General features: G+C 45.4%; 1 protein-coding gene across 2 annotated transcripts in view; it reads left to right on the top strand.

Moving 5' to 3' along the window:
• The first annotated feature begins 218 nt into the window (after window positions 1-218).
• LOC147010419 (stomatin-like) overlaps window positions 219-21,403 on the top strand; it is a 38,297-nt gene continuing 17,112 nt past the window's right edge. The window contains exons 1-2 of one of the 2 annotated variants that reach the window (XM_085859905.1): window positions 219-309; window positions 10,065-10,125. In XM_085859905.1, the coding sequence (XP_085716031.1) occupies window positions 304-309; window positions 10,065-10,125 (67 nt within the window). In that variant the 5' untranslated portion in view covers window positions 219-303. Of the gene's footprint in view, window positions 355-10,064; window positions 10,126-21,403 lie in introns of both variants that reach the window. The other variant, XM_085859903.1, reaches the window with a different exon arrangement.

Genomic DNA, 21,403 nt, shown 5'->3' with positions numbered 1-21,403 from the left:
ACTTTGTGATGTAACGTCCTGATATGATCCAGTGGTTGGGAATCGAATCCACACAAGAAAGGAAGTTTGGTGTAAGACCGGGGTGGTTGTTGTTTGCATTTTCTGCCGTGCTGGTACAGGTTGTCTGTTCTCTTTCTCACCCACAGAGCGGAACTGGTTTACTCGATTCGCTTGGATTGTTGTGCTGAAGGGACAAGAAGAGGGCATGAGAGCACGTGATCACGTGATTGTTTCGTGTCCGTGCATTGGTCACTTGATAAGAAGGGCGCGGCTACTGGCAGTCCGCGCGCACGCTCGTGTCGAATGCAAGTGAGTGAAGGTTCTCTCCGAGACGTGAACACGATTCCCCTCAAGGTTTGCGCTTCTCTGGTGTTCGTAATACGAGATGAGATGAGTGTGGCGGGAGTGAAACGATCGTAAAATATCCTTTTCGCATCCGTCACTCTCGCTCAGCTTGTCCAATCGCTTTTCGTCACCGGATCATTTTTCTTACCTCACGGGCGTGTCAACTCGCTCGCAGCCTCCTTCACTCGCAGCCTCCCTCACTCGCAGCCTCCTTCACTCGCAGCCTCCCTCACTCGCAGCCTCCTTCGCTCGCAGCCTCCTTCGCTCGCAGCCTCCTTCGCTCGCAGCCTCCTTCGCTCGCAGCCTCCCTCGCTCGCAGCCTCCCTCGCTCGCATCCTCACTTAATTCACTCGAAACTTCTTTCGTCCCTTCACTTGCTCCCTCTCATTTTTCAGCACATGTTCCTCTCATCTTCATGACTGCGAGCGTGGTACGTGTGTTTATATCTGTCGGTAATGGTGAGGTATGTGTGTTTATATCTGTCGGTAATGGTGAGGTATGTGTGTTTATATCTGTAGGTAATGGGGAGGTATGTGTGTTTATATCTGTAGGTAATGGGGAGGTATGTGTGTTTATATCTGTCGGTAATGGTGAGGTATGTGTGTTTATATCTGTCGGTAATGGTGAGGTATGTGTGTTTATATCTGTCGGTAATGGTGAGGTATGTGTGTTTATATCTGTCGGTAATGGTGAGGTATGTGTGTTTATATCTGTCGGTAATGGGGAGGTATGTGTGTTTATATCTGTAGGTAATGGGGAGGTATGTGTGTTTATATCTGTAGGTAATGGTGAGGTATGCGTGTTTATATCTGTCGGTAATGGTGAGGTATGTGTGTTTATATCTGTCGGTAATAGTGAGGTATGTGTGTTTATATCTGTCGGTAATAGTGAGGTATGTGTGTTTATATCTGTCGGTAATGGTGAGGTATGTGTGTTTATATCTGTAGGTAATGGTGAGGTATGTGTGTTTATATCTGTAGGTAATGGGGAGGTATGTGTGTTTATATCTGTAGGTAATGGGGAGGTATGTGTGTTTATATCTGTAGGTAATGGGGAGGTATGTGTGTTTATATCTGTCGGTAATGGTGAGGTATGTGTTTATATCTGTCGGTAATGGTGAGGTATGTGTGTTTATATCTGTCGGTAATGGTGAGGTATGTGTGTTTATATCTGTAGGTAATGGTGAGGTATGTGTGTTTATATCTGTCGGTAATGGTGAGGTATGTGTGTTTATATCTGTCGGTAATGGTGAGGTATGTGTGTTTATATCTGTCGGTAATGGTGAGGTATGTGTGTTTATATCTGTCGGTAATGGTGAGGTATGTGTGTTTATATCTGTCGGTAATGGTGAGGTATGCGTGTTTATATCTTTAGGTAATGGTGAGGTATGTGTTTATATCTGTAGGTAATGGTGAGGTATGTGTGTTTATATCTGTCGGTAATGGTGAGGTATGTGTGTTTATATCTGTAGGTAATGGGGAAGTATGTGTGTTTATATGGGGAGGTATGTGTGTTTATATCTGTAGGTAATGGTGAGGTATGTGTGTTTATATCTGTCAGTAATGGTGAGGTATGTGTGTTTATATCTGTCGGTAATGGTGAGGTATGTGTTTATATCTGTAGGTAATGGTGAGGTATGTGTGTTTATATCTGTCGGTAATGGTGAGGTATGTGTGTTTATATCTGTAGGTAATGGGGAAGTATGTGTGTTTATATCTGTGAGGTATGTGTGTTTATATCTGTAGGTAATGGTGAGGTATGCGTGTTTATATCTGTAGGTAATGGTGAGGTATGAGTGTTTATATCTGTCAGTAATGGTGAGGTATGTGTTTATATGGGGAGGTATGTGTGTTTATATCTGTAGGTAATGGTGAGGTATGTGTGTTTATATCTGTCGGTAATGGTGAGGTATGTGTGTTTATATCTGTAGGTAATGGAGAGGTATGTGTGTTTTATATGGGGAGGTATGTGTGTTTATATCTGTAGGTAATGGAGAGGTATGTGTGTTTATATGTGTCGGTATTGGGGAGGTATGTGTGTTTATATGTGGCGGTATTGGGGAGGTATGTGTGTTTATATGTGTCGGTATTGGGGAGGTATCTGTGTTTATATGTGTCGGTATTGTGGAGGTATGTGTGTTTGTATGTGTCGGTATTGGGGAGGTATGTGTTTATATCTGTAGATAATGGAGAGGTATGTGTGTTTGTATGTGTCGGTATTGGGGAGGTATGTGTGTTTATATCTGTAGATAATGGAGAGGTATGTGTTTATATGTGTCGGTATTGGGGAGGTATGTGTGTTTGTATGTGTCGGTATTGGGGAGGTATGTGTGTTTATATCTGTCGGTATTGGGGAGGTATGTGTGTTTATATGTGTTGGTATTGGGGAGGTATGTGTGTTTATATCTGTAGATAATGGAGAGGTATGTGTGTTTATATCTGTAGGTAATGGAGAGGTATGTGTGTTTATATGTGTTGGTATTGGGGAGGTATGTGTGGTTATATGTGTTGGTATTGGGGAGGTATGTGTGTTTATATCTGTCGGTATTGGGGAGGTATGTGTGTTTATATCTGTCGGTAATGGTGAGGTATGTGTGTTTATATGTGCCGGTATTGGGGAGGTATGTGTGTTTATATCTGTCGGTAATGGTGAGGTATGTGTGTTTATACGTGTCGGTATTGGGGAGGTATGTGTTTTTATACGTGTCGGTATTGGGGAGGTATGTGTGTTTATATCTGTAGGTAATGGAGAGGTATGTGTGTCGGTATTGGGGAGGTATGTGTGTTTATATGTGTCGGTATTGGGGAGGTATGTGTGTTTGTATGTGTGTTTATATGTGTCGGTATTGGGGAGGTATGTGTGTTTATATGTGTCGGTATTGGGGAGGTATGTGTGTTTATATCTGTAGATATTGGGGAGGTATGTGTGTTTGTATGTGTCGGTATTGGGGAGGTATGTGTGTTTATATGTGTCGGTATTGGGGAGGTATGTGTGTTTGTATGTGTCGGTATTGGGGAGGTATGTGTGTTTTTGTATGTGTGTTTATATGTGTCGGTATTGGGGAGGTATGTGTGTTTATATCTGTCGGTATTGGGGAGGTATGTGTGTTTATATCTGTCGGTATTGGGGAGGTATGTGTGTTTATATCTGTCGGTATTGGGGAGGTATGTGTGTTTATATGTGTCGGTATTGGGGAGGTATGTGTGTTTGTATGTGTGTTTATATGTGTCGGTATGGGGGAGGTATGTGTGTTTGTATGTGTGTTTATATGTGTCGGTATTGGGGAGGTATGTGTGTTTGTATGTGTTTATATGTGTCGGTATTGGGGAGGTATGTGTGTTTGTATGTGTGTTTATATGTGTTTGTATTGGGGAGGTATGTGTGTTTATATCTGTCGGTAATGGTGAGGTATGTGTGTTTATATCTGTCGGTAATGGTGAGGTATGTGTGTTTATATCTGTCGGTAATGGTGAGGTATGTGTGTTTATATGTGTCGGTATTGGGGAGGTATGTTTGTTTATCTCTCGTTAGTAAGTTTTTATCTTGCAGTACTTGCAATCTTCATTGTTAAGTGAATGACACTAATAGTTTGAGGTTTTTATTCGTTATTTACAGTGAAACGGTTTCCACTCGTGAAAAACAGGTTCAGATTAACCCCACAAATATCTCACCTTCACCGTTGGTGTGGAAATTTCTTGCTCTCAGGCAGTGCTCAGGTTTCACAGTCGTCATGGTTACATAAATTTGTTGTCATCCATTCCCTTTTTCCTACCCCCCTCAGTTTGTTCCACCACAAGTGCTTTGTTGTGGTGTAACAAGTCAATGCTCCTGGTGGTCGTTCCACCACCTTCTATGTTTTACCACCTGTTGATCGTTCACCTTCTAAGAGCTCTTTTTCCCCACTTTCCTGAGCATTTTATGAATTATAATTCCCATAAACAGCACAGATGGTGATCAATAACCCAAACATGAACGTTTTCTCGGGTGGTGCTGCCCCCACAACCACTGATTGAATAAATGGTGATGTGCTTGTGCTGTGTAGTGTTGTTGCTCGCTGGCCTTCTGTTCTAACTGAAACCCGCTAATGGGTGTTCAATGTTTCCTTTCATGCTCATCTGACCTGACGGTGCAAAGGTGTCACACTTACTTTGGAGTTGTCTCACCTGGATTTGACTCTCGTCCAAGTTTCGCCGTCAGCGCATTAATTCGTACAACACACCGTCCGTGTAGTTAAGCCAGGTGTCCAATCTGCTAGCGTTAGTCGGTCGATGTTAAAGATGCCACGATTCGTGAAGAGTGGGTGACCTGATTGCCTGCTGGGATGGCAACTTAGGTAAACCATCCATTGCAATCCTCGTCGTCGGGCTGCACCTGCGGCATTGAACCCACCTTAAGGCCCAGTCAAACCTTGACGTTTTAGCCAGCAATGGCAACGTATTAAAATGTATGTAAAACGCTGGCTTACGTTGAACTTTTGATGTTTTTTTTAAAGATTCGGACGTATTCATAACGACTTGGTCTTATGCATAACATATTAGTAACGGACACAGAATGTTTCGTTGTGTTATAGATAACTTATACCAACGAATGCTGAACCTGTTGTCGGCCTTCACAACCTATGCCCAACGATAGTCTAACTTATGCATAGCACGCTGCACACATCGCCGACGATGACATGGCATTTAGTCAGGTCAGGTTCGATCTGTGACCTGCTACAGGTACCATGTAAACCTGTACTAACCTGTTCCATGGTCGGGTTGTCGGCGACTAAACCGTCTCCCCCACCAGGTTTTCTGGTGAGGAGGGTGTTTGGATATGGACACCCAGCAGGATTAAAAACAAAACCTGTCAAAGGGCGGAGGAGCTCCTTGTGAGCCAACGGCCATCCATATCTAGTGCCCAACTGTGTCTGCGGACGTCCTCCTGCAGTTGGGTTACTTCTTATTAGGAGGTTGGTGGCAGGATTTGCACTCCAGCCACCGTAAAACGCTTCATTCCGCAAAACGCAAAAACGCAAAAAAATCTGAAAACCCACTCCGTGGGAGTACCTCCTGTGCAGCTTCCCTTCGCAGGGCAGCTCACCGGATGATGGGATTGGGGCAAAGCCTTCGGGACCCCCAATCTTTGATAGGAGGGAAACCACGGGGTAACATCCCCTGGGTCAGATTGCGGGAGAGTGTGTCGGAGTGGTGCTGAGGTGTCGTCCACCAGACGGCGGTCTCCTTGGGTTAACCTGAGGCGGTCCCTTCGGGTGGGTGCCTGGAATGTCCTATCCCTAAGAGAGGATGATCACCTGTCTCTGTTATCATCTGAGCTCAAGCGTTTGGACATCGGGATTGCAGCTCTCTCTGAGGTTCGGAGACCGGATTGCGGCGAGATAATGGTGGGTGGTTACACCTACTATTGGTCTGAGTCGCTCTGATGGTTACCATACCCAAGGAGTTGCTGTAGCTGTGTCCAATAAGCTGACCCCAATGATAATTGAGGTAACACCGGTCAACGAGCGTATTATGAGATTAAGGATTCGTCACTCCTTAGGTGTCATTTCCCTGGTCTCTATTTACGCTCCGACTGAGGCGAGTGATCTCACCGTGAAGGATGCATTCTACGCCACACTCGAGTCTGTGGTTGATCAGTGCCCCAGACGAGATACACTTCTAGTCTTGGGGGATTTCAATGCATCGACTGGAACTGATAGGGATGGTTATGAGGTGTGTGTTGGTCCCCATGGGTCAGGAACTATGAACCAGAATAGTACTAAGTTCCTTGACTTTGCAAGAAGTCATGGACTTAGGGTGGCTGGTTCATGGTTTCAGCGCCCGCAAGCTCATCGCTGGACTTGGTATTCCAACGCTGGCGGTGTGGCAAAGGAGATTGACCATGTCCTCATTGACGGTCGCTGGAGGATGATCCAGAACTGCAGGGTCTACCGGAGTGCTCAGTTCCTCAATACTGACCACAGGCTTGTTGTAGCAACTCTAAAGCTGCACCTTAAATCCTGGAGAATGGTACCATCCCAGCCTAGGCTGGATGTTTGCCAAGCTCAGGGATGAGAGAGTAGCTGAGGAGTTTGCGAACAGGCTGAGTGGACACTTGGGGGTCTGGGTGCTTTGGGGGGTCCTGAAGAGTTGTGGAACACCTTCAAGACCACCGTCCTTGATGTTGCCGGTGGATGCCTTGGAGTTCACCGCAGGGCAAAGAAGAATTTTGTCTCTCAAGGGACACTGGATACCATTGACCAGAGTCGCAGGGCCAGGCTGAATGGCAGAGCCGAGCTGTTCAGGGAGCTGAGGCGTAAAACTGTACGTGCACTGAGGGTGGACAAGGAGGCCTATGTGCGAGGAATCTGTGAGGGGGTAGAGCATCACCTGTGGACAGGTGATTCTCGTCCCGCTTACAGGGGAATTCGCGCATGCGTTCATCCAAGCCCATCCCTCGGAGCACTGCAGTTCGAGCAGAGAGTGGTAGGCTCTTGACAGAGGAGTCTGAAGTGAAGGCCCGCTGGGCCGGTTACTTCGAGCGGTTGTACCAGGCTGATCCCCCAGCTGTCGAGTTGGACGTCAAGGGTGTTACAATCCCTGTTGCTGACCCTCGAATCAACTGTGGTCCACCATCGCTTGTGGAAACACGGGCTGCGGTGAACCAGTTGAAACGGGGCAAAGCTCCAGGGATCTGTGGCATCCATGCCGAACTTCTCAAGGCTGGTGGAAATGCTGCACTCGCGTCGTTGCATGCAGTTTTGTGCTCTGCCTGGAACACAGGCATCATCCCAACTGACTGGAAGAGGGGCCTTGTTGTCCCTCTCTGGAAAAGGGAAGGGTGATCGCCAAGACTGCAACAACTACCGAGGGGTGACGCTGCTCTCAGTGCCGGGCAAGGTCTTTGCTCGGATAATTCTTGATAGGGTTCGCCACCATCTGCTTGAGCACCAGCGTCCAGAGCAGTCAGGCTTTACACCAAAGAGGTCAACGATTGACCGTATCCTTGCACTTCGTGTACTCACCGAACGCAGACGAGAGTTTCGGCAGGGGCTGCTTGCAGCCTATGTTGATCTCTGTAAAGCGTTCGATTCAGTGAATCGGGATGTCCTCTGGAGGATTCTTGGTCTTCGTGGGGTGCCACCGAAACTGATCGATCTGATGTCTGAACTCTACTCTGGTACTGAGAGTGCTGTGAAGTGTGGTGGTACCGCCTCTGACTTATTTCCAGTTGTTACTGGAGTTCGGTCAGGGATGTGTACTTGCCCCCACACTTTTCAGCACTTGTATGGACTGGATTTTTGGGAGGATGTCGGAGAGATCAAGTTGCGGTGCATCGTTTGGCAATGTCAAGATCTCGGACCTTGATTTTGCAGATGATGCAGTCATCTTTGCGGAGACTTTAGACATCCTCTTGGGGGCCCTCGAGGTACTGAATGAGGAGTCGGAGCCGTTGGGATTACGGATTTCTTGGGTCAAAACAAAGATCCAGGCTTTCGGTGACATCTTGGATGCTGCTGTCCTGTCTGTGTCTGTTTGTGGTGAGGATGTTGAGGTCGTGGATAGATTCACTTACCTTGGCAGTGATATTCATGTCTCCGCAGGTTGTGAGCCGGAGGTCAATAGACGTCTGGGTCGGGCCTGGGGAGTCATGGATTCACTGGATCATGGGGTGTGGCGTTGCCGGTACCTGTGCGGGAGGACGAAAGTCCGAGTCTTCAGGTCCTTGGTACTTCCAGTCTTGCTCTATGGGTGGGAGACTTGGACTTTGACCAAGGATCTGAGACGGAGACTTAATTCCTTTGGTACCAGGTCTCTTCGAAGAATCCTTGGCTATCGCTGGTCGGATTTTGTGTCCAACGAGCGGTTGCTGAGAGAGACTCGGATGAGATTTGTTACCTGCATAGTCCGTGAGCGTCAGCTGCGGCTGTATGGACATGTGGCTCGTTTTCCTGACGCTGATCCTGCTCACCAGATTCTCTCAGCGAGGGAGTCTCATGAGTGGAGGAGGCCAGTGGGCCGACCACGTGCCTCATGGTTACAGCAGGTTGACCATCATCTCAAGAAGATGGGGATGGGCCTGGCATCTGCCTGGGGGATGGCCAGACGGAGGCCCCTGGAGTACCGGCGGAAAGTGGACGCAGCGACGCGCTGTTCTGGCACATGCTCCCATACCTGACCTGACCTGACATGGCATAGGTTATGAAAAGGCTGCCGCACAACGATTCAAATCATAACCGCCACAGAAACGGAAGTGTCAACATCGCAGTCACACCTTGGCGATCTTGCCAGCGTATGCCGACCTCTGAAAAATGCGTCTAAAACGCTGGCGCACGTCGAATACGGTATGGGTAAGTTTGGTATCCGTGAATAGAACGCTAAAGTACGCTATCATACGTCGTATTAAGTGGAGTACGTCTTGTAATTTTAAACATGTTGAAATTTTTACGACGTACTTGCCGTATGACACACGCTCCGCATGCGATGGGAATAAGTTGTACGCACGATATGCGATCGTTGACACAAATCGACACATGTTACTTGAAAGGTACTCATAAGTCGAAACATGTCAAGGTAATGGTTAGCGTCAGTGTTCCAGACTCCCGGTTTTTTTTTTCTTCGGTATGACGGAGTTCAGTGTACAGTGCGGTTATGATTTAAATCGTTGAGCGGCAGCCAATTAATTACATTATATTTTAACCGCACTAGAAATTGAAGTGTCAAAATCACCATCATACTGAAGGAAGGAAGAAAAAAAAAAACAAAAAAAAAAAACAAAAACAGGGAGTCTGGAACACTGACGCTAACCATTACCTTCATGTGTTTCGACTTATGAGCACCTTACAAGTAACGTGTGTCGATGTGTGTCACCGATCGCGTAACGTGAGTACAACACGTTACTCATAGGTTAGAAATAACTTTCGGGTATGCTAAACATTACCTCGACGTGTTTCGACTTGTGAATAACTCACAAGTAACGTGTGTCAACGATCGTGTGACGTGCCTACAACTTATGGCCAGCGTTATGCGGAACGTGTGAGTCATACGCTGGCATAAGTCTTAAAATTTCAAGCATGGAAAATTTGAGGACAACCGAAAAGTACAACGTTTAAAGCCAGCGTATAACGACGTATGGCAGTGTTTTTCAGCGTGCTCTCAATGTTATCAAAACTTACCCATAACGTATTCGACGTGTACCAGCGTTTTACACAAATTTTCCAAAAATCGGCATAAGCTGGCTAAAACGTCAAGGTGTGACTGGGCCTTTAGGGCCAGAGAGACACAGACCCATGGAGACCCTTCTTATGAATGTTAACTTTTCATGGGGTTGTGCTGCATTTCTTCATGAAGAGTAGGCAAGCTATCGCTGGCACCATGGCCGAATGACAAAAATTCCTGCCCTAATTTTATTCGAATGTCAGGCCTGGCCAGCCAGTTTGTGAAACATTTGGGCCAAGCTTCCTCCGGCCAACCCGAGAAGAACGTGCGAATAAATATGGCCGTCGAAGAAGAAGAAAATTGAGGCGTGCTGTGTGCTGTATTGTCTACTCTACTCTCGATTGCATTTGTCTGCGGATGTTTGCCACCCATTAGGGGGATTCGATATAAACTTAGCCCAAACAGAAAAACAGTTGAACTCTCCCTTGTATGGTGTCCAGTAGGATATATAAATAATTATAATGCTTTAGTTTGAAATACTGTATACGTTGCTTTCCCTCCTTCGTCTTTGTTCTCTTCAAGGAACCCACTATGAGAGACTCGATGAGGGAGGAATCCATGAGGACCTCCGAGAATGTGAACTGTAAGACCTTTTCTTTATCTATCTATCTATCTATTTATATCTATATTTATTGTTCTAAGCCTGCCTGCCCATCAGCTTATGGCGGTGGTTGTGTTTTCATTGTGTAACAAGGTGAATGGCAGTTATGTTTTCACCCTTGTTTGTCTGTTTGTGAGCAGGATATCTCAAGAAGTTTTGGTCAACAGGTTTTGTGTATGACAAGGACGAATTGATTAGACTTTGGTGAAAATGCAGATCTGGGTCTGAGAATTTTTGAAGTAATTATTCGCCACCAAGTGTGATCTTTATAATATTCTGATTATGATGTATCATACTCTGTTACAGAGTGTCAGTCCTGACAAAGCAGTTTCTTGGCAAAGGTTATGCTGGGTGGTTTGCCATTACTTTCCCGGGAGTAGTCGGAGCAGGAATTTGGAACTTGTTCAGAGTGCCAGCGATAGCTCTCCTACTCTTCGTGAAGGACACCATGGGATCTTTAACGTCCACCAACGAATGCTGGCAGATGGGACACCAAGTTTAGCGTCCATCTAAGGGACGGCACGCACAACATTTATGAATCGCCCAGCCTGTGAAACATGGACGACAGTTTATAGCTGGGTCAGGATGTGAGCATGTGTACTTCAGGTATAGGTCATAATGCCAGCCCCCTTTGATAATGTTGTGTACACAATAATAATAATAATAATAATTAATTATTAGAACTGCCACTTTATAACTGCTGGCAGTAATGAACGGGTACCAAGGCACCCTGCTTTGATACAACATGGGATTGATGAGTTACAGACCTAGTAACAGGCCACGTTCCATCTCTTTATTATGTATGCAGGTGACCCTTTTTCCTGACAACATTGTCGGTATCAATTCAATTGGTGTTTAAATAACCTGAACATGAAGTAAGAAATATTCACACCATGGATCCACAGAGTAAACCAGGACTCAGAGTAAACAATTGATACCATCAGTGGTATCAATTGAATTGATACTCTTCTACCCTCAAACCCATCCAGGCAGAACTCAAGTGAGCCCAATTAAAAAAAAAAAATTCTCAGATTAAAACAATGAAATCATTCTAGTTGCTGCACCGTGTGGCCGATCAGGTTGAAATTTGAAATGCACGTTCCACATCCCAACTAGATCATAATTATGAAGTTTTACATTGATTGATGAAACAGTTCCAGAGAAAACATGAGTTTCATCTTTTCCTTCAATCCTATGTGGCCGATTGGGTTGAAATTTAAAATGTACGTTTCCCTTCTCCACTAGACAATAATTATGAAGTTTCACTTTGATTGATGAAGCGGTTCCAGAAAAAACATTGTTCAATATTTTTCTTCAATCCAATATGGCTGCCAAACCACATGACCAATCAATTATTGTGACTCAAACCACAAGTGAACTACAAGTCTTCAAGCTCCACTTCCCAACTCTAAGGCATCACTCGCCTCCTCACTCCAAGCCTTCAAACCCATTTTCACAACTCCTCCACCCCCTTCCTCAACAAAGTCCTTAACCAGCTTCCAACTCTGCCATCCTTGCTCTCCACACACCCCCCCTTTGAACCCCAAGTTCTCACCCTTCCCCATTAAGGGGGGGGGGTCTACTATGAAGGGGTATCCTTGGTTCCCCTTGGACTTACCATGCCTGAGGCCGTCGAGCACAAATGACAGTGTTGTGGTGGGAATGCCAATTAGTCAACCACCTGGTCCAGTGTCCTCTGCATAATTTCCATTCAACTGGAATCACGCGGTCTCCTGATAAGGGGACGCGCCCTCGGCTCTTCACTAAGCTTATCTGAATGAGATCTTAACTGGGGTGGCCGAGCAACCACGAGTGCATTTCGGACTTGGATGAAAGCCAATTAATGAGGGAATTTTAACTTCCCAGACGAACCTATGTGCGAACAGTGCTGGACCAATGGGGAAAAGACGAACACAGACAGATTGGAAATGAGGCTCAACAAAAGTGGATTTATTATTTACAGGACAGTGTAAAATGTGCAGAATTTTAATGCACAAGCAAGCATTCAAAAAGGGGAAATGCAGTAAGAAATGTACACAAGGATAATAGTCACAAGCAAGGAAGAATGTAAACGAGTACAGGAAAGAAAATGGACAAGAAGCAGAACTTAACTCTATGCCTTACTTATACACAAGACATGGGTACCCAATCAGACCAATGTGGAAAGAGAAGATGAGAATAAAAAGAGGAGAGAAAGCATGAGGTTTATCTCCCCCTCTGCTCACCGGGCGGGGCAGTAGTGTGTCCGTGACCCAAACGCTAAAGGGAGTGGTCAAAAGGAGGAATACTGATGGTGTCTAAAGGTGCTTTATCGTGGAGGTGCGGTGGGTGCTCATGGTGCATGTGGTGCAAGAGAAAACTGTGAAACTGCATATCAGTGGTGGTACCCTAAAAAGGGCAGTTAGTTCCAGCGAAGGCCTTCTCGAGCTCCAGCTCCGGCTAACGGCTCCGGCTTACCAGTGAGTCCGACCCGCCAATGTGAGCACCACCGTTCGAGCCCCGATCATTCTCTCACAAAGCCCCACAAAGCAAGCACAGGATAAGCACTGTAGCCTACACCAACATAGGACCAAATCCAAGAACATTGCAGAGAACCAAACAGCGGTCCTCTGTCCTTTTTATAATCATTCAGCGAGGGCAGGGCCTAAAGGTGCACCAAAACGGCCTCTTGTGATAATCTCAGCTGCCGATTGGCGCATCACCACTTTAGCCCCCCTTCCCCTCATGCCAGACCTCCAATGATTTCTGCCCAGTTGGTCGCTCAACCATGGCACGCGATTAGTCCTTCCGTGATTAACGTAGGTGGGTGCTCAGGACGCGTTACAGGTGTGGGGGCAAACGCTGGTAGCTCGTAATTGCTTGTAGGGGAGAACGGAGCAATTATTTAGCCAATTAGCACTTGTTGTCCTGAAGTTTGGATAAAGGCCGTCGAATGGAGGCACTTGCCGCTGTCGCAGTTTCCTGCGCTACCTCCCCCGTGCTTCCAAGCCACGGTCGCATTTGTGGCGGGGGCGGGGGCAGGGGGGGGTATGTTGTGTTGATGATTTGATGAAGATTGAGAAAGGTGGGTGGTTTGTGTGTGGTAGAGGTGACATGGTTAGCAGCCAGCGAGTTGAGGTTTTTGGTACTTGGTGTGATAAATGGCATGTATAATGTCTTGATGCAATGTAAATTAACATGTGTAAATAAAAATGTGCACTGATAAATGATGAGGTTTATGTTCTTATTGTGCTGTCTGAAGGAAGAGTATGGGGAGGTTGAGTCAATGGGGCAGTTTGATCTTGGCGCGAGATATTCAAATTAGCCAGCGCCCGCACCATGAAACTCGTAGGTGATTTACAATAATTACCCCCTGAGGGTTATATTGTTACGAATTTGGAAGTTTACTGCACACAACATTCAGGTCCTCTCGCTGAGTTATATTGGTATGTGTTTTATAGAAAGTTTCCTTTTCCTTGTCTAAGGCCTTAGTTATTTTTTTATAACTTGGTTTACGCAGTTTTCAGCTAAAATGTAGGGTTGGTAGGTCGAAATATAAATATAATTTCAATTTTTAGAAATTATATATTTTAATGATTTTTTTTTCGGACGTTCCATGGAAAAGACGAGGGTAGGTGGGGGAAAAATAAATATAAATCCCGGACCAGGAGGATCTAAGAAAACATTGAAGTTGGAAGACCATTCAAATGCAGGATGCTCATGTTCACTGTATCATCTGATGTGAAAAACAATAAAGAAGGATTAAAACTTGTTTTTACAATATAGTCTGGCATGTTTTTCTTATAGAAACCTGTTGGATCATCAGACAAATGGAAACAATGATGAGGAAATTACTGTCCAAGTCGTAGATGTGTGCGTGCACACCAGTGCATAGTGCTGGATATGATAAAAAAAGGTGTCTACTCGGAGTCAACACGCTCAAAACGGTCAATCAGAGCCATAACCAGCTCCTACTTTTCAGCGGGCATCTGATCATACCGTCTCCCATCCCCATGAGCACATCAAAGGCTGATTTCTGGTCCGTTGAAGGCAGAATATCAGCATCTCGCAGGGAAACTTTGACACACTTTGCAGCGAAATCTTTCAATACGAACAGCGGTGTACAACTTTCGACGGAAACAAAATCGGCACGATCGAGAGTAGCCTGCGAATCCATCATTGCTGCTGCACTGAATTGATGCAATCGCTCGGCCAGAATATTCGTCATCAAGATGTTGCGTGATTAAATCACCAATACAGTCACTCGAATTTATACCGCTGACATACTTCTTAACAATCACTTTCGCCCCAGAAACCACAGTCAATCTGAATCACGCTGGCCACTGCTCAGGCGCCATGACCAAAGACGACTGCACAGTAGAACTGCGTAGTTTGGTTAAAGGTGACTCGGCATTTTGGTGTGCGCGCACAAAATTATATTTTGAAAATAAATGCCGACGTTTACATTTCGGGTTTTGAAACTTTTACACCTTCGGTGGAAAATGTATAAATATAAAAGGCTAAAAATGTGTTTTATATTTCATTTCGGCAAATATACCGTAGGCGGCTCCATAAACCAAGTTATAAAATAACTAAGGCCTAATGGGTAAATTTATGTTCATGTGCTGTGAGTTACTTTTGATAGTAAGGATTTCCTTTTATTTTGTAACACCATCAACAACGACAGCAAAGGATTACTACAGCTCTGCAGAGAACAACGACATCCCTCTGCTCCCAGATTCTCCGCGCGCTCAGTGGGGGAGGGGTCATGCCCCCACCCACCGATGCGCTGGGCAGCGGGCCAAGTGGGGGAGGCGTCGAGCCCCGCCGGAGCGCATAAAAGGGGAGTCAGTAAAACGGGACATTCAGTCTGTCTGGCTGGTCTTGGTTGATGTCTTCGTCTTTGTCCTCTCCTCGCGTATGAGGAGCCTGAGAAGCTGGTCTTGGTCGTCGTCGTCGTCTTCCTCCTTCTCCGCCGCACGATCGAGCGCTCGAGAGACACCTTCCCCCCCCGCAAGAACCGCAAGGGTCGCTCGCCGGTGTCCGGGTTCGGCTTGCCTCTCGCTGGTCCCCGGGTCGATACGAGGTGGACAGGTCCAAGACAGACCCTGGTCTTCAGCCCGACTGTCCTCCGGGCTGGAGGTCTGAATAAAGACCATTCGGTCCGATTCTTTGGGTGTGTGTGCGTGTGTGTGTTCGTGGGCCCGTCTATTAAGTCGTGAACTGTATCTGCTCTTGTTGTACATACCTTGCATACCTCCATTTATTAATACTAGCCGAAACCCCGTCACAGACGGATGAGCCCAATATAACAACCAGTGGCGGCTCTTGAAGAGCCGGATCCCAGTCGATGTATTCCATGGCCTTACCTAATGAGGCCTACAAAACGTCCTTGTACACGACATTTTTGGTGTACACTACTCCTTTTTAATTTTTGGACTCCGGTTTTCACTGTCGGTCGCACAAATTATGACCACACAAATATGACACTGAATTTTTTGGGACTCAAAATAGTTACATAGGACATAGATCACACAGATAGGTACCAAATATGAAGTCTCTAACGTGAGACCTTAACCCGGTAGGGACTTCGATGACGGGGCTGTGACGTTTCATGATGGAGTAAAGTATTCATCTGCTAAGGATTTTTTGGACGAAAAGTGTTTATTCTGCTTCAGAGTTGAAGGTTGACTATTGCCACTATGTGCGATGCACTCTTACAGGTACGAAGTTTCTTTCAGTCCAGGTCACAGTACCGAGAAAAACCTGACGCGACCGCCAGCAGGAGCACAAAATTGGTCCTTCAGTATTAATATATAGATTCGGTTTAGCTCTGCCCTTATGTGCTCCCCTCATCCCCAATTGTGAATAAATACCCCGATTGTTAAATGTTTCAGCTCCTTCGTGTCTATTCTTTCATTGGCTTCACGTGCTGCGTGTTGGAAAATTAGCCAGGCCGTTGCCGTTGTAACGGGATATTTGGGACCTACGTATCTCTGCGATCAAACCGCTCGGATCGTACACAGAACGGGTACGCTAAGCGGTTTGTTCTGTACGGGAGCTGTCGAGGATGAATTTCCCCTGTAGGTTGGACCACGTGTGTATTTAGGTAAATTGAAATTGGCAATCGACCCTACCCCACGTGGTCTGTCTATTAGCGAACTTCGGTCCGAAAGGGACCCGTACTTTTCCGAAAAGGTACGATCTAAATTCCGAGTGATCGGTCGACCTGACTCCACAGCTCCATCTCGCGGCCGTGCTCGCGGCCGACGCCTGGCCCCGCAACAATATATGGGGAGAAAAGAGGAAAAACCTATCTCACCCTTTACTAATGCATTTGATCACATTCAACCCACGACACAAGGGGAAGTGATTATTCTGAACCTGCACCATGGAAATTACGAAACTGAGGGACCTGTATGTTGTGTGCAATTGCCTTTGGGGCCGGTTCCTCAAACCACAACAGTATCAATATAATCACTTGAGGTTTCATAGAGCTAGCTATATCGATTTTCTCGGAATCATTTTCTCAACATTTGCCCGAATAAAAAAAGAGCAATACCCCAGGATACTCACCTGGTAGAATAATGCTGAGGAGGAAGTCAACGTGGCACGGAATTAGCAAAATGAATCGATATTATGGCAAATACCTATTTTAGGGCGCAACCCCCACCCCTCCCCACCATCAATCCCTTTCGATCCTGATGTTTTTTCAAAATTATTTATTTTAATTTTTTTTCAATATAGCATGAACAAATATTTTGGTGCATCATGGGTAATGAAGGTTGTGGTCAAGTTTCATTGAAATTGTGTATGTAGTTTTGGAGAAGAGAACAAAAGCACATTTTGGTGGGCACCCCCCCCCATAACTCCCTCCGAAGACCCTCTCCGACCCCCAATTTTTTTCATTTTTATTTATTAAATGCCATGAACAAACTTTGTTCCATACAGGGTGATGAAGGTTGTGGTCAAGTTTCATCAAAATCGTATGTTTAGTTTCAGACAAGAAGTTGCAAGTACAGTAGACTAGGCGTAAGTCGGCAGCGTGTAACTCGTCACTTCGCCTAAGTCGGCAGCGTCAAAAAGTCCCGAATTTATCTCATGTTAAATCCCTATGAATAAAGGGTCATCCCTCTCTAAGTCGTCACTTCGTCCAAGTCATCAGATGTTGTCCGTTCCCACGTAATGGAAACTCAAGTAAATTACCACTCCTAACTCGTCACACGGAACTGCTGCCTCGTGAGAATCCCGATTTCATGGAATCGTGATGCTCGCTCATTGGTTTACACCGCCAGTGATAGGCTACTTATAACTGCGTACACACGTTGATCGCACTGCAGGCAGGACAATGGCGACTAAGCGTAAGCTTACAACTAAAACCTACCAAGAAAAATACGACATTATCCAGTTTTGCGAGGCAAACCCACTGATGAAGAAAACAGCCATAGCTGAGAAGTTGGACATCAAACGGCAGACATTGAACGATATCTTGAAGAATAAGGGCACGATGTTTGGACAAGTGGAGAAGATCGCGAGGCCGGTGGTAAGTGTGAAACTCGTGAAATGTGTGTCCTTTGAAGATGTCGATGGCGCGCTCATCATCTGGTTTCGGCAAATGTCGGCTCAGCCAAATATTCGGTTGGACGGTGAAATGTTGCTGCTGAAGGTACGTAAATTTGCTGCGGACCTCGGGCATGATGATGCCGAGACCTTGCCGATGCACTGGATAGACAGGTTCAAAGTGAGGTGGGGAATCGGCAAGGTCAAGAAGTGCGGCGAATCAGGCAGCGTGGATTCGGCAGTGGTGCACGACTGGAAGGATGGCAAATTGAAAGACATCTTGGAAAGGTATCGGCCTCGGGACGTGTACAATGCCGATGAGACTGGGCTTTTCTGGCAGATGCTGGCAGAAAAGTCTCTGGGGTTCGTTGGTCAATCCCATCATGGTGATAAGCAGGCGAAGTTGTTGTCTTACAGTTCATTATCTTTACTTTTGATAAACTGATTCATTAATTCCATCTTTGCTTGATCACTTTCCAACTCACCAATGAACCCCCACCTATGCCCCGAGGATTGTGTTTTCCTTTTGGTACAATAGCCGGCTCTCACACATACGTGTCCAGGCCACGCGCGACTTCATCCTTCACCCCACAGTCATCATGAATGTTCGCATACGCATAAGTCGTCACATTTCTAAGTCGTCACTTTTTTCTCGGTCCCGATGGTGACGACGTACGCCTAGTCTACTGTATTTGTGGACGGACGGACAGACTGACTGACGCACGGATGACACACCAACCCATAAGCTCCCTGAACTACGTTCTAGGTAAGCTAATAAAAATGATATTTAGAAGAACAATAGGCTTCCAGTGGACAACCCACTGGAAGCCTAATAATAATGGAGAATGAGAACAATAATAAAGGTTCTAAAAATCATTGGAAGCCTTAATAATGTGTAAATTAAAGACTTTCACTCATTTGGAATTACATTTACTTCTTGTGCACCAGTCGGCTTTTCCTCGTATCATCACGAGGGTCATTTCCTGATGTGGACCCGATGGTTAGTTTGAAGCGATTTAAACCGTTTTATTTTTGCAATCGCGATGCTCGTTTTATTTTGTAATCTTGCGTTCTCTTTAACATATCCTGACATTTCCATGCAGTTTAATCGTGCCATGAGGAAGAAACCCAGATGCCCACCATACATTGTCAATGCTGGTGTCATTCATCTTTAGAGGGGCCTGATGAGCATTGCAATTCACACGCTCTGCACTTGCTGGGTGAATTCGTGACTGATTCAGTCGTCACATGTCATGTCATCACTCCAAGCCAAGTTTGCTCACCTGTGCCCGAAACGGTGTTTAGTGCAGTTGAGCAATGATAGGGATCAATGCAAATGCTCGAACATTGCAAAAGTATTGAAGGGATCCAGCTTGATTGTAAAATTAACCTCTAATCGCAGTAGGTCGTCGTGATGGAACTTGGAAAATAATTAACCATTGTACTTTGAGTTGTTGATCGCCACGGGGATTGAAAATGAACAATCTTTATGGCAAATTGTATTTTTATGATCTAAAATTTCATTGCTGAGGTCATTTTGTAATCTAATTCCTTATCCCTCCCACCCCTACCCTCCCATGAAAAGTCAGTTGAGACATCGTATCCCCCAAGGAGAAAGAGATTTGCCTCTTTTACGGCCTGTTATTATCAAGGTTAAAATCGTGTAATTGTACAAAGCCACTTCCTGAGAAGGCAGGTCAAACGTCCTGCATTCTGTTTTTTTTCATCACCAATCATTCATCACCAATGGCACATGCTGGCGACTTTCTGGTTTCATCCTTTCTCATTCCTCATTCCTTGTTCCAAGCTATCCCAGAGTAAATTTTTCTTATTACAGAGAGTTTAAACAGACTTTTTGACATTTATTTATGGAAAAAAAAATTAATACAGAAATCTAGGCTCTTGGAGCTAAATCGCAGAGGGCAGTTGCTTCACAGATTGACAGAGGATCAGATTTAGACAAAGACATGACACGTGAGTGGTGGGTGTAAGGCAGGAAGGTGGAAGGAAGGGAGGGAGGAGGACAGTGTGAGCAGGTATGGCGGAGAGTACAAGGTGGCAATGAGCAGCACTTGAAAGACTGACTGGAGGTTGGGGTATGAGATGATAGACACGGAGTCAATGATAAGCAAATGCAGAAATGGAGGTGGGAATTAAGCTTGGAATTTGGAGAGGGTAACCAGGTAACGAGGAAAGATTTCCTGGGTGTGCTGGGGAAGATGGGGGGGGGGGGGGTGAGGACCAAAGTGAGGAGATAGAAAACTAAGAATCCACAAACCTGTCTGATGGGTGATTTTTTGAGACTTTCCAAGACTCACTTTTCTCAATCCATATAACCATTTTTAACGCACGCACGCACGCACGCACGCACGCACGCACGCACGCATACACATACACATACACACCATTTTGGGTTGTGGTCCATGGTAATGACTTGGCAATATTATATACAGCACACAAGTTGAAATAAATTTAAACGAGAAAATGATGTGACACTCAATTGTACATTTAGTTTGTAGTGAGGTTTGGTTAAAGTTGAAAAGGAAATTTGGAGATGTTACTCTTACCTCCTGAGACATGTCAGTAAAACACCAAGAGCCTTGGGGCCCTGAGTGTGAGATACTGGTCAGTCCAGGGTGAGTGCATCAGAAAAGTATGAAGAACATTTATCTGTTTCAAGAATAAGGTTACTCCGAAAGTTGCCATGTGTGACATTAGCCTCAGGAGGGTGATCACAAGATGATGTCCTCAAGATAATCCTGTTGTTTCTGCTCACAGATAAAGGTCTGATTGCCATTTTGGGGTATTAACAGCTTGGAATGTAAGACTTAATGCTGGAGAGATGGCCCTGATCTCTTATTTGAGATTTGGTACACCAATCCATTGTTAGGTTAAAATAATCAACATGTCCATCGTATAATTCGAAGAAGAAGCCAAGCTGTTAAATGGAGACTCGAGGAGGAGATAATGAGGTCTGTAGCAATGATGGATTCAATCACTTTCCTTATGATTAGAAGGTTGACCGGTCTAAGTTGAGTGGATCAGACTTGGAACCCTTCTTGTGAACAGGAGTGACATTTGTAACTTTCCAAGATGAAGGCAGGATACCACTTGGAGAAGAGAGATTAGAGAATGGGGCCGAAGCACAGTTCTTGAGGACTACAGATTACGTTACGTTCCACCGTGCGTTAGTTCATTTACTAATGAGGGGATGTTTTGTGATCGTATAATAAATTGTAGTGCAGATTTGTTAAACAATATTTATATGTATCAACATTAGGAATTATACAAATTTTCTTGTGATTTTTGTTGCATTTGTATGCATTAAACGTAGTTGTTATTCCACTTGCTTTCTCGACTAACCTTGCTCGTTCATTTTAGAATAGTCATGTCTAGTTAAACACCAGGGGAAACATTTTTTTGGTTAATCGATTCATTATGTGACAATGCTTTCTTTTCTTGAGATAGAACATTCCCTTTACGCTGTGTTTATCACCACTCGCAACTTATGTTTTGTCGGCAAAGTGAGAATCTACCCTCAGGGACCCATCTCAAAAGATTGTGAATCACGATCGGTCATGTGGGGGCCCTTCGTTATCTCAGGGCCCCATGCAAATGCATGGCTTGTACGCCCCTTATGCTGCCTCTGGGTGGGAGAGAGGTTCACATGCTGCAGAGAGTAATCTGTGATTTGGGGAAGGGAGGGATTTGGTCCCTTTGC

Source organism: Eptatretus burgeri, chromosome 16, assembly GCF_056783735.1.
Source record: "Eptatretus burgeri isolate ZD-2024b chromosome 16, Ebu_testis_v1, whole genome shotgun sequence".
Lineage (NCBI taxonomy): Eukaryota > Metazoa > Chordata > Myxini > Myxiniformes > Myxinidae > Eptatretus > Eptatretus burgeri.
The sequence above is the reverse complement of the archived record's forward strand: the minus strand, read 5'-3'. Positions and strand labels throughout refer to the sequence as shown.